The sequence below is a fragment of the Alosa pseudoharengus genome, unplaced genomic scaffold (genome assembly GCF_046254945.1).
Source record: "Alosa pseudoharengus isolate Yale_2024_CS ecotype anadromous, Long Island Sound unplaced genomic scaffold, YU_APseudo_1.1 YU_APseudo_1.1_scf_11, whole genome shotgun sequence".
In the NCBI taxonomy this organism is placed as follows: Eukaryota; Metazoa; Chordata; class Actinopteri; order Clupeiformes; family Clupeidae; genus Alosa; species Alosa pseudoharengus.
The window spans coordinates 25,894,099-25,907,766 of NW_027468576.1; the positions used below are offsets into that span (position 1 = coordinate 25,894,099).

The 13,668-nt window shown below is 42.1% G+C and overlaps 1 protein-coding gene across 7 annotated transcripts; it reads right to left on the reverse strand.

The window, feature by feature from the left end:
* Positions 1–4: 4 nt before the first annotated feature.
* On the reverse strand, positions 5–12,170 carry ssbp3b (single stranded DNA binding protein 3b). 7 transcript variants are annotated; one of them, XM_076278588.1, is made up of 18 exons: positions 11,996–12,170; positions 11,216–11,288; positions 11,013–11,074; positions 10,811–10,895; positions 7,595–7,684; positions 5,783–5,857; positions 5,519–5,581; positions 5,035–5,098; positions 4,665–4,726; positions 4,163–4,227; positions 3,986–4,037; positions 3,861–3,896; positions 3,364–3,418; positions 3,161–3,252; positions 2,880–2,952; positions 2,735–2,763; positions 2,497–2,595; positions 5–2,009 (listed from the first exon to the last, which is right to left on the reverse strand). In XM_076278588.1, the coding sequence occupies exons 1-18, from the start codon at positions 12,049–12,051 to the stop codon at positions 1,977–1,979; spliced, it is 1,164 nt and encodes a 387-aa protein (XP_076134703.1). In that variant the 5' UTR covers positions 12,052–12,170; the 3' UTR covers positions 5–1,976. The 7 variants fall into 7 exon arrangements, with proteins under 7 accessions (XP_076134703.1, XP_076134706.1, XP_076134705.1 ...); XM_076278591.1 differs by having other exon boundaries at positions 3,188–3,252; positions 11,996–12,168; XM_076278590.1 differs by having other exon boundaries at positions 5–2,006; positions 11,996–12,167.
* Between the last annotated feature and the right edge of the window lie 1,498 nt (positions 12,171–13,668).

The window sequence follows — 13,668 nt, forward strand, 5'->3', positions numbered from 1 at the left end:
CCAGTGCTGTAGAAATGGGTTTAATAATGGTTTAGATACTTTTACGTTCAATAAACATTAGAATCAGGAACAGTGCACAGTATTGCAAAGAGAGGACACAGTTCAAAAGCAACAAAAAAATAATAATAATAACAACATAAAATACGCTGTCTGTTTTCATTACCACTTAAAACCCAGGTCCCATTTCAAATAGCATTATTACTTGTTCTGCTGTGCCCTGGTTCTATCCAATGTCCTGTTTCCCTAGACCACAGCTAAGCCTAGCGCAGGCCAGGCCATGCAACGTGGATCCGGTTCCAAAGCCAGCTGCTTTCTGGGTCGTCCTACAGGACCTTCACAATCATAGGAGTTATTGTAAGATCTCACTTTTGATGTTTCGTGACAAAGAATCTATACAACAACTCATAATGCAAACTGGAAAATACAGAATTCTCCTTTTAAGTCTACATCTAAAGGACATCTGTACGGTCTGCCCTGGCTCAGGAAGTTTTTTTTTTTTTTCTACTACTACTGTACGCATCTCATTGCTAAAGCATGCAGTGACCGTCCAGCAGAAAAAAGGGCAAAAAAAGAAGGAAAGAAAGAAAAAAATATATACCCATGTGAAAGGAGACATATAATTTAGTCATAAAATTATATACACACAGGCCTTTCCCCTAAACCAGGTTTAACAGGGACAATCCAACAACAAGTAAAACAAAAAGGAGTCATCTGCATTATCAATTGTTCACATAAATATAATAAATTAAAAAATATCCTATACTATATTTGTGGATGTTGGATGAAGCGTTCCAAGTGGAAATAAGAAAAGTATGGCAGAAAGATTTTAATTAATGTTTCAAAAAGTCTTCATTTACTGACAGATTACAGAGCTACTGCTAACTTCAAAAGGTGTTCAAAGGAGATGATCGGGGCATAAACGGTCTAAATAATCAGCTTCCAACTGCACTAACAATACAAGAAATGGAGTGGCTACAACGTGCAAGGAACCTGGTGCGGGCGGAGAGACTCGCGCACGCGCACACACACGCGCACACACACACACGCACGCACACACACACGCCTATGCAGAGGACGATGATTCGCAGACCTGAGGAGTGAACTGGAGTGGGCTCAGAGAGCCGCCCACTACACCAGCAGCTGACTGGACCAAGTTTGGGGGGGTGGTGGCGATTTCTAGGTAGTACACTTGCAGACTGGGCAGAGAGGGCAATACTCTGTAGTTTCCAAAGAGTTTGGGATCTCCTTACGACACAGCAGTCATATACCTCATAAAAAGTCATAAAACGTTAGGCTAAAATCAGTGCAGAGGACAAGACATGGGAACTTCTCAGATGGTGTGTGATCCTTATCAGCATGGAAGATTTCTTAAAGATAAAAATATCTATATAGAATAAAAACCATTTACAACGGTAATTGCTTCTATTGAAACGTGTTATTCGGTCACTCTGACATTTTGTTCTCTTTATCATGTTGGAGAGTTAAAACATAAAATAATTAAAAGCGAATGAACTATATATCACACAGTTGAAGGCCACATATTAGCAATTCCGGATTTTGAAGTTAGTCCACTTTACCCCATGCTGTAGTCCGGCAATGACAAGTAGGCAATATCAGGGAAGTGGGGATTCTGGGCTGAATTAAAATAAAAAACAGTGATGGGAGAAAAAAAAACATTAACATGCATCCAACTGTAGACGTCGCAGTGGAGAATACTTGCCGACACCCCCGTAAGTATACTTGGTAGGTGGAACGTCAGACCAAAAAAAAAAAAAAAAGTCAAGAAACTGGTCATCACATTAGGAAAGTTCGTAGCTTTATGGCAAAGTCCTTTTCAGAAAAAAAAATTGATAACTCCCCAAAAAACGCTTAACGTAACAAAAAATTCGGGGCCTACGGCAGTTGTATTTGGTCATGTCCAGTATTTACGTATGGCGGTCAAATTATGCATTTCCCAAAGCAGGGTGGACAGGTCATCACACACTCATCGTCATGGAGGGGGAGTACTGCTGAAAGAGGGAGAGAATGTTTCATTTAAAACAGATATTTAAGAAAAACAAACTTAACACATCAAGAAATACTTCAACACATTTCATATAGTGCATTTACTTTGTTGGAACAATGGCTGAAACAATGATCTAACAATGAAAGTTGGCATCCCCGCTAGTTTTTCAGGGCTTAGTCTTTGGTTCTTCGTTATGACACTACTTCTAACACTGCCATAACTTCTTCCAGTTATGGCAGTGGATGTGGATGGCATCATGTGTAACAGTACCAGGTCCACCAGTTTGCAAATAATCTCACACACATATTTGTAAAGAACACGTGTACTCTAAGTGCAGAGTGTAAATAATAAAAATGATTATTCTAAAGTAATATAATAGAAATGTGGTTCCGTAACACTATATCAGAACCTTCCCTGAGGCTATTTTGGCCCAGATCTGGCTCCAGACCAGGTTATTTAGTATAACGGAGTGCTTGACGGAGAACACTCACACTCTCGCTCTGGAAGGAATGAAGGTAGCTGCCTCCTACATCATCATCTCGCGGAGTTCCAGATGGATTGCTCATGCCACTTAAATTGTTTGGTGAATTCTGCAGAGATCATAATCATTTATTCATGAGCACAACAATTTCTACATTGAAAAGGCATGTGAAAACATTATATGACACAAACAATGCAGTAAATAGCTTGTACAATGTAATGTAATAGCATAAGAAAAAAACATTTTACCTTGGGTAGACCATCCAAATCTCCAGATCCTGAAAACCAAAGAAAATTAATTTCAATTAATAAAACAAAATGGGCCAACACACTGCTTGCTCTGCGTCACCACTGAGCTTTTGGGCTGTACCGTCAGAGAAACGAACAGCCGTACCTCCGTTCAGGTGAAGGGGATCCATTCCTGCCATGGCTCCTAGTGGACCATCAGAGCCTGGGCCTATTGGAAACTACACAGGAAGATATGGATTTAGACAGGGTGGACTTATCAAAGGGGTGAGATACAGGGAGCAGAAGACACATCCAGACTGAGAGATTAAACTAAAGATGTCCAATGAACGAACTCACACTACACTGAACAATAAGAAAGACATAATAGGAACAGTTTTTGTTCTGGTGGTTAACAATTATGTTAAATGAAATAAATGTAAACAGTACCCGGTATTGTGTATAACTCGAACTTACGTTCGATCTGTTTCCTGGTCCAGAGTTAACCATAGTATACAGGTTTTCACTGGAATTATTGGAGTCTGTAAGGTTAAAAGTAACATTTTGTGACCAACAAGTAAAATATGAATTAAACTATGTAATGAAATATGAAATATCCATAATGTCTGACTGTGTGTGTGGTGAGCCCCTACCTGCGGGGCTGGGCACTATGGGAGTTCCAGGAGGCCCTCCTCCACCAGGGGGTCCCTGTTTCAAACACAACAGACCAGCAGGTTGGTCAACAGCAGACTGTGCCAAACTGTACTCACAAGTGTGCTCTACGTGCTGCATATGGAACTCAGTAGTCCTAGTATTACCGTGCTTACACACAGTTGCGTTCAGTCACCGCATGCCAGTGGGTGTTCCCAACGGTCAGGGTGTGTAATCTACTATGCAAATGCCTTGAAGTAGCCCTATAACTGTAATTTGATTGGCTGGTGCCTTCGGTTGCTCTCTGTCGGTGCAGCACAAATTGAACTTCTCGATGGGGGTGACGGGAGCAACGCGACGCAACGGACCCACAATTCAGTTCGGCAACGGATGACGTAAGCCCATGCAAAGTGAATGAGATGAGTCTTCAGCACTGCACTGCACGCAACTGTGTGTAAGCACCGATACAGTATGTGTTTAGTATTTGGTGTTGCCTTACCCCATAGTTGCCAGGAGAGGGCGATGAGTAAGGCATCTGAAATCCAACATAAAACCAGTTTTAAAACTGAAACTACAAACACTACAACTGAACAACAAGGTGCAATCTGGGCTGGGTGAACTCACATTGTTGTTATTGTTTGGGTTGGGCCATGGTGGTCGTCCACCTCCTGGTCCCCTGGAAAATAGAAATCCATTGTACATCAATCACAAACTGCATGACCAACTACATGCACAGTACCAGAATTAAAGGATTAATGAAAAAGATGAATGAATGAATGAAGTAGAAAATTGCAGTCTTACATGTTCATTCCTGGCATGCCCGGGCCCATAGCGTTGTGTGGAGGTCTCATGCCGCCGCCAAAGTTCTACAAAAACAACCAGACGTCAGAACACCAAGGAGGGACCCTTAATTTGCAATCACGTAAGCGGAATGGACTCTACAGCACTTGCCATTTTATCTCTTATTTCACTGAGTTCCAGAAACAAAAAACAACTGTAAGAAATGTCTGAATGAGATGGAACACACCATGTAGCTTTTCAGTTAGGACAAGTAATACACTTTACTTGGTGGAAAGATTAATATAGTGAGGGACCCTAATATTCAGTGGGAAAGCTATGGCTACAGTGATCACCAAGTTGTCATTGTAGCTTTTCCTCATGCACTTCCTGGTCCTGATTTAGCTATGCAACACATGGAGAATGTTTTTGTTCCACTGAGCCTGCGATGGCATGGCCCAGTACAAAATGCCTTCAGGAAAACAGCTTTAGGCCACTGGTGTGGACATGTGACTGGTGATGTTACCTGGGGTCCTGGTCCCATTGGGCCCATTCCTCTGGGATTGTTCATCCTCTGCATTGGTACTCCTGCTTTTAACACACACACACACACACACACACACACACACACACACACACACACACACACACACACACACACACACACACACACACACACACACACACACACACACACACACACACACACACACACACACACACACACACACACACACACACACACACACACACACACACACACACACACACACACACACACACACACACACACACACACACAGAGAGAGCTCAGAGAAAGCATGCAGCTCTAGAGAGGAGACCTCAGCAGCAACCTCAATAAACTCAATTTCACTTGCTCAGCAACTCCAACCCACCTTGCATTCGCATGGGGTCCATGTTTGGGAGCATGGGCTGGGCAGTGGGAACACCTCCGGGAGGCTGTCAGAACACAGACATGGGACACAGATTAAGGACATGCTAAATGCAACTGTATTGGATCTGGAGTTGAAACCACCATAATCCTTTTCAAAGAGAGCTCATCTCATTAAGCAACAGCAATGACTTGGGCTCATTTGGCTCTTCCTTTAACAAGATCTAAAAGTAATACAAACATTTTGTCAACACCACCAACAGCACAGTTGGTTGTGGTAATATCTTGCTGGTATGCTAAACGGTGTATTTTGTTTTGGTTATATATTTTATGTCTTGTGAAAGCTTGAATGTTCACAAAGAATGGTAAAATGTTCACAGGTGGTCTCTCCTATAAAAGTCAACAAATTGCTGCATGGCAATAGCACAATATATTAGAATGGGAAGTACCAAACACAGAAGATGTAACATTGGTGAACACCACCATACCTGGTTGCCCATGCGGATGGGTGGGCCTCTTGGGCCTCCAGGAAAGCGTGGCGACATGAACGACTACGGAGGCAAAAAAACATACGAATTTCAAATACTTTCCGTAGTCCACGTTACAACAATAATGGCAAAAAAATGTTTTATACTTGCACATTACAGGCAGACAGTACAGACACACACAGTAAAGCTTATCTGCGTAAGAGCAAAAAGGGTGTGTGACACTTAAAGCGAGGGAGTGAGCGTGAGCAGGACAAGTTGGGGTACCTGGCCGTGGGGTCCCATCATACCGCTAGGAGGGGGAGGCTGAGCGTGAGGAGACGCCTGGGAGCCAGGGGGTCCCTGTGGCAGATCGGCACAGAGGGAGGCAAGGAGGCAGACAGCGAGAGAGAGAGAGAGAGAGAGAGAGAGAGAGTCAGCAAGCAGGTATAATAATAAAAAGCAGAGTGGAGAAGGGAAGCACTGGACGCGCGAGTGGTTAATGAAAGCAGGCGTGGCAGGAGTGGAGCGCTGTGAAACTGGGCTGAGCGAGAGCAACTGAAACAGAACAAACAGAGCAGGCCTAACCAGACACAGGAAGCTCTTACCAGTCCTACACAACTGGTTCACTTCTATTTAGGACATTACACTACTGCAGTGACTATGAATATACAAAACAGTGGCCACTCACTTTTTGTGTATAATAATTGACTCAGTATATAAATGTCCTATGTCTAAAATTACTTTCACCATTTCTCATTACATTAACTACAGACTATAAGCTCTCTCGCCCATGTTTTATTTCAAACCAGCTGATGCACCGAGAGTGTGTGTACAGAGTACATGGTGGTGCGGTTGGACACATTACAGCCATAGAGTCTATTAACCTATTAGCAGTTTGCCAACTCAGCTAAACTGCAATTGGCGGACTTGCTTAGTTCAGCTAACATTACTGTTGACCTCATGGGCACTTCACCGACAGAGACTGCCAAAGTGATGATGGTGAGGTCAACCAGCCATCCTCATTGACCTCATTCTACCCTCGTCAATGCAAGTCACATAAATTATGATGCCAGGTCAAGAATATACAAAAAGCACAAGCTAAATCAGAAAACTTTGCATTCCAATTCCTCCGGTGGACATGTCATGAAAATCCTTGGGTGTTAATGTAAAAGGTATAAACTATTGTGATTATCTGACACATGAATTGTGCTTTGGGATGTTTAAATCATATAATAGCCGTCACCTTGCATGACTGTCACACTGAACATAGACACACAGAACGTAACTACTGAACCTTCTAATGCACATAATTTATTGTGTACCTGAAGTTTTGCGGCAACCTAGATATTCATAATTAAAGTTTAAATGAGGCAGCATTTTCACACTTTAAAGGAGACCCGCGCCCTTTTAGCGTCAACATGCACAACTTGACAGATATTATTCTCAGAAATGCTCTGCCATCTTCCTGGACCAAAACATGACAACGAAGCTATACATGCAAACGTAACCTGAGACAGATTCCTACAACCTGCAAACAGTACTGAGCCAGTCCAACAAGAAAAATCGCCAGGTTACAAAGCTAATTCTTAAAATAGCACAGGAAGATGCTACTGTGCCATAGGTTAATGGAACTGGTGCTGTCTGCAATTACATTTAACAGAGCAAATACACATTAAATCAGCATATACCTTAAACATCCAAGAAAGAACAGCAATCCCACAGTCCAAAGACAGAAATTGATATCATATCCCTCTAATGATTAGCAGACAGCTTCTAAACAGAGGTGCCATGAGGTCTGAATGCAGATTTAATTCAAAACGTGAAACTGATTTAAAACAATTATCACTAATAAAGACTAGACACCAATTATCTATTCAATTTAGTTCAATTCAATTCAGTGAGCACACCAAGTGGTCTTAACAACCTACCTAATCTCAAGAATGCACCCTGGACAAACTGCAGACTGGTAGATTGTTTCTGCATAAACTAGTAACATCACACGACCAAACCCCTGCTAGTTCACACGTAAATAAACTCACACACACCATAATAGCTCACACAGTCAATCGAGGAAGACAGATAAGACTTGAACCTGACCTGAAAGAATCCCGGTGGCATCGGTCCCCCTGGCATGCCCTCTCCTGGAGGCATGTTGCCCAAGACTGGGCTGGGGGCGGCTGCTGCACTCTGTGAAGATTAAAAAGGTCAAACATGCAGCCAAAAGGTCAAAGGTTAAAAGCCCAACAACAACAACAGAAAAATCCACAGCACTGTGTTTATAGTGCACAGTAGTGCATAGCACACCCAAACAAAGTGTGGGAAAAGTGCTGAACACGGTAAGACATGTTGTCAGGCCAGCATAAAGATGGAGGCTCAGCAACAGTGATCGTCTCTACGCTACATGCGGTTTATTTAGACAGGCTCGGCTCGCGCCGTCCCTGAAGAGCAAAAGCACTTAGAGGCATATCACCGAGGACTATTTCCCTGTATATCCTCAGATTTAATTTACAACCATCATTAGTTTCTGATCGTTTATTTGGGCCGTAATTGGCCATTTTCCTGTTGAATTGAGAGCACTTAGAATCATACTCTAATGCCCGCAGTGAAATCCCAGAAAAACAGCTGTGCTGGACAGGGAAATAAGAAGGCATATTAAAATGAGAGTAAACACTTGAAAAACAACGCCACACTGCCGCTGAAAGGGGTGAGTCTTGCTCACACTATCTCTCCATATATCCTGTGGAGGCTGCTCACAGCCCATGTGAAATACCACAACAGGGAGCCAAGGGAGGTCTAGGAGAGCCTCTTCTAGTCCATTCCCCCAATCCTGACAGTATTTAAGACAAAACAAAAGCTCTCACGAACCACTATAAAAGTGACAAACCTCTTAAGCTTTATTTACATAACATTTATTAGTTTTACTAAACATACTCCAGGCTTAACTGACTACATGCTCTACAGTGTTTTCTCCATCCCTCTCTTCGGATAGGGAGTCCTCCATCCTTATTTGAGAGGTCCCATCACCAGTACACTGAAGTTCCTCTTTGTTCTGGATCCTTCTTCTCCTCCACCACCTCCACTGAGCATCTGTCACTCTCCTCCCCTTGCAATCTGTCCCTCAGCTCCTTGACAGCCATCAATCACGCTGCTAACGGCACGGGGGCCAGAGGGGGAGTATCCCTCCAACGCAACATGAATGCAACATGGCCTCCGCTTTACAAGGCTGGAGACAGCCACCTCCCCCACCCTCTCAAGGGAACGCAGAGCTCAAAACCCCGACTGAGCCGTCTACCCGCTGGGAACAAAGACGGGGCCCTAGTCAAACGCCGGTAGCAGCAAGCTCGCAGACTCATGGCCGGGTCACTGCTTACCGTGCGGTTACTATGGGATGCACAGCTCAGTTTAAAGGCTGTGGTTAAGGTTAGTTTAGTAGGCGTGTTTCTGACAGAACTTTTTCTTCCAAAGAAATGTGGTCATAGTAAACAAAGGGGTTTATATCAAAGTCATTACAAAAGGGCAGTCACCAGGAATCAGTGTGGATTGTAAATTTAGACAATATGGTCATGAAATGCTCTTTAATTCTTCATGCTGACATTATTTTGCTTGTAAATGCTATTAGAGCAAACACGGCTACACAATTTCTTTGAACAAAACAAAATAGGCAAATCACTGGCATACTAACTGACGTTACACAGGCGGATCCAATCTGTTTATTTGCAATGAATTTAATGCTGATACTTGATGTGATTAAATGGAGTAAGCAATCTAATGTGTTTAATGGGCCAAATGTATAAATGAAGGCTGAAAACTCCCAGATCTTTTGTCTCTCTGATCATTTCATTCAACATGGACTGTAAAGATTCCCCTCAGAAGCTACTTGTGCTTCACACATAGGAGTTGGATGACGTTTTATTTGGAGGACCGCCTAAAGGCTATGTGTGTAGATTCCCTTCAACACTGAGTCAATGAGTCAAAGGGAGAGAGAGAGAGAGAAAGAGAGAAAGAGAGAGAATGTGTGTGTGTGTGTGTGTGTGTGTGTCAGAGAGAGATCCTTGTGCTAATGCAACCTAATGCTAGGGCAGGGGATGAAGTAATGTTGATGGCTAGTGAGTTTGCTCTACACAACTGCTTTTTAAAACAGCGCATCATCTTAACATCTTTACACAGACCATTAACCTGTGCTCAGAGTCTAAAATGTAGGCATGCATAGGCAGAATCTAAAATGTAGGCAAAAGGTCCAGATGAGCCTATTTTCAGTTATGATAGTATCTGGAGCTGAACTACCACCTCTCCCCACAGAAGGGAAAGCTGACAGCTTCTGACAAAGTCCTAGGCACCAAACTTGCCAAGGACATGGAGCTTTGTGTCCGCCAGTGACCCTGAGATTGACAGAGTGTTTAACCTAAAAGTTCTTGACGTCAGCAGCTCTTTCCAAGATGCTTGTGAACTTCTCTCGCTCCTCTCAAACAGGAAACGAGCAGCGAAGGTGTCATATGGATGCAGTATGGATGCAGTGTAAAACCCAGGAGAAAAGGATTCTCAAGCATAAACATATACAAAACCAAGCTACTGTACATGCCAAGGGGAAAACACATAGGATTCTAAAAGAAAAAATTTTTTCTGCTACATCCTAATCTAAATACACATGAATGGCTATCACATATAGCTGATACCCAACATGTAATTCACTCAAACTGTAACTACCAGGCCACTTCACCTGGATTTGTTTCTATGGCTATCAAAATCCCATAACAGCACTGTAGTTCTTTACATAAACTCACTACCACTGAGATTTTATAAGGTCTAAAAATGAGTGATAATACAGCTATTTTGTCATATAAAGAGTTTATCGCAAACATAGTATCTCCTGCTGTACAATTCAAACTGAACGGGATGAAAGTCTAACACATAGGGCTTTGTAAAACAAAAATGGTCAATAATAAACACTGCAACCAGGGTGTTAATACTTTCAAACAGCACATGGCCACAAAATACAGTTCCCTCTCATTTACGGTCATCTACCACAAATAAAATTATGATGGCTCATTTAAAACACATTGTGTGTTTGAGCACTGCCACAGCATATATAATATGCTCTCCCTTGCAATCATTTCATGCACATTTAGAAAATCAGAAAAGGCATGAGAGTGATGAGACAATGTGGTTCATAGTTAAGACTGAATTCTGAAAGAAATTTGAATCAGAGTTGTTGGATTCAATTCAGGCTGATTACAGTCATGGTATTCCCTGATCACTCAACCTACTTAACTCTCATCTTCACCTCCAGTTTGGGGAAAACTGAGCAGTACTCACATAGTCATGAAAGGCCTTTGCTTCACTCGAGTGTTCACAGTTTTCTCTTCTCTCAGGAGCTGCACAGTACAAGTCCCAGAAAACACTAAAGGAAAAAACAATGTTGTTCAAGTTACGGAGGGAATCAGTTGATATATTCATTGAGATATAGGCTAATATAATACAACACTGTCACACAATGCCAAAAATGATGGAGACTTACCACCACCATGAGTGAAGAAATCCTGGAGGTTCCCCTAGTGTGATATTCTTCTCCCATCTGATCTGAAACAAACATTCACGGCATATTGAAACTTTTCAACACCTTTGAGATTCCAGCATCACATAGGCCTAACACCATAGCGGCACACGTTTAACACTCAGAGAACCTCAAAGGTATCAAGAAGACTTCAGAGCATGCCTTACCTCTGACAGAAATGTCTGTGCCGACTTCTGTGCTCCTATGTGTAACAAGTACTCGTAGACGTACAAGGCTAACCTGGGAAAGAAACATAAGGATGAGTTTACAGACAGGTACCTGGGAGGGGGTCGCAGATGACAAGTGTGGTGCTATTCTAAAAGTGCCCGGCACCTTCTAAAATTGCAATCATCTCTTGTTCCCGAAGGAAACTGGCAAATAAACAACAACTTGCCTACTGCATACAACTTTGAGTCAATTTATTAATATGGTTACAACGATTGCTCACTTGTGCACACAAACAATGAATTTCGGCTGTGATAGAGACGGGGTTCGAATAGCCTACATGGGTTTACTTATAACGAAAAGAAACTATGTTGCCAACTCGACCACTACTGTGGTGAAGGCTAGTGTGTTTACTTATCTAAGTACTTGCCCATTCTGATAAAAAAAACTGTTTCCATTCCCGCTCAGATAGGTGCTATGATGTTTTAGAAAACGTTTAACTGCGCGGCCCAAATAAAAACATTTCATGCGTAGTAGGCTACTCAAATGCGTTAAATTGTGCAACAACACGTTCGCCTAGCCACAAACATATTTTAATGGTTTCGTGCGATTGCCGTTATTGATGGCGATTAACACTAAAACCAGGAACCTAATAGAATGGCGAATGGAAAGGGCGGTACATTCAATTCCTCACTGCTGGTAGTCGCCCCGCAGGCAACAACCAGTCCTGAAAACCACACAAGCAACGCCACAATAGATAGGGAAACAAAGGAAAGTCTTACTTTTCGCGTGCCTGGTTATCCGATGGCACAACGGAGCTTTTGCCTTTGGAAAACATAATTAATTGAAAAAGCTCGCCCGCGTTCTTTTTTCCGCTATACCCTAAAATCCATCTATGAAGACGTTTGTCTCGGCTTCGGCCGCCGCAGGCTCAACAAGGAAAGTGGTTGAGTCTCAACCGAGCCTGGTAAGGGATGGGTACACGCTGACTGGCAAATTTAATTACCAATGAGAGCACAATAATTCCCTGAAGTCCTGCCTTAGTGGAATGACGTCATTCACCATGTCCAACCCCACAATGGTTGCTTGAAAATTGCAGAACACCCTCTGTGATAGCCACCAACGTGGATACGAAGCCTATCTGATTATTTATTCTGGTTTGTAGCTTGGAATATTGTATTACGATAAAATCATTGCACGCACAGCTATTTTCCCCCGATGAACCTCCATCAGACACTGTCCATTATTTCCGCTGTTAAGAAAATATTAAAAATCATGGAAATGACACAAGTCTCGATTACATAGAACATTTAGAAAGCATGGCCACGTTAGTGTGTTGCGTCTAAGATGATAAGCGGGTATATTAATTGTATAACATGTATCCGATTGGCATGTAGGCTACACAGAAAAGGCAGGCTGCGTGTTTGAAAACTTGACACCATGTTAACAGCAGCAAGCCTCCTGAATGTAACACAGCTAACAGACATAGCAGTAAAGCGCTTCACGATTTGCTCTGATTTTTATTGAGCTGGTGGTTTAAACGGCTTTTAAAAACACACGCCTCGCAGAATATGCGCATGCAAGATTAAATCTCTCCAGTCCAAAGACGGCAGATGTATTTTCTTTGGGAGCAGCAAACCGGAGTGTAAAAGCCCTCTCATTGGTTGGGCTTTTGGACTGGGTTTAGGGGTTCCTTAAAACCGACATATGTAGCCAAGCATGCATAGCCTAATGTCAGAAAACACAGTTGCGTCTGGTTCAGCCAGCTATACTTTTCAGTTTGTTACAGTGAAACATGCTTGCTTTTCATTAGATATGCCTGTCCTAAACTAAAGAAGAAAGCAGGCGATGGACCAAGAGGCCTAGTCTATACGCAATGTCAAAATATGCAAAATAATTATTTTAGTGCCACCTATAAATTATTGTAATTCTGTCCAAAATCTAATTTCTTAATGGCATAATTAAATGAACATTTAACACTAAAATGTATCCAGTCCTAAATGTATTAGGCTACTGTTTCATATGCAGTTAATATGAACAAAAACAACAACTGGTCCCAGATAAATAAATGTTTGGTAACACATGTTTAAAAGCTTGAACTAAGTTGAAATATTCGTAACCTACAGTCAAATCTCCACAAAAGCAGACTACTTTTAAATATAATTTTATACTTAACCACTAGGGGGTATAAGTAAACAACAGAACAGAATTGTCTACAGGCCTGCGATGTGGTGGCTTGCGAATTTCCTACTAAGACACATTTGATGGGGATCTCTAAGATACTATGAAAATTAAAGTTTGCAGACCCTTTCAAGTTTTCCACATTTTGTCATGTTGAGTTTTTGCTACATCAAATCAAGACTGAACTATTCAATCTACATAAGTATTCAGTCTCTTGGTTATAGCTCAGTCCACCTGTGCCTAACTGAATTCATTGCATACATTAGGAAAGACA

What these genes read in the sequence shown, in the direction of transcription:
- ssbp3b (XM_076278588.1), bottom strand. Translation starts at nt 12,051, where the DNA reads ATGTTTTCCAAAGGCAAAAGCTCCGTTGTGCCATCGGATAACCAGGCA. An exon ending in TGCCACCGGGATTCTTTCAG is followed by an intron (nt 5,858 to 7,594) that starts GTCAGGTTCAAG and finishes GATCTGCCACAG; the next exon opens with GGACCCCCTGGCTCCCAGGC. An exon ending in TGATGGGACCCCACGGCCAG is followed by an intron (nt 5,582 to 5,782) that starts GTACCCCAACTT and finishes TTGCCTCCGTAG; the next exon opens with TCGTTCATGTCGCCACGCTT.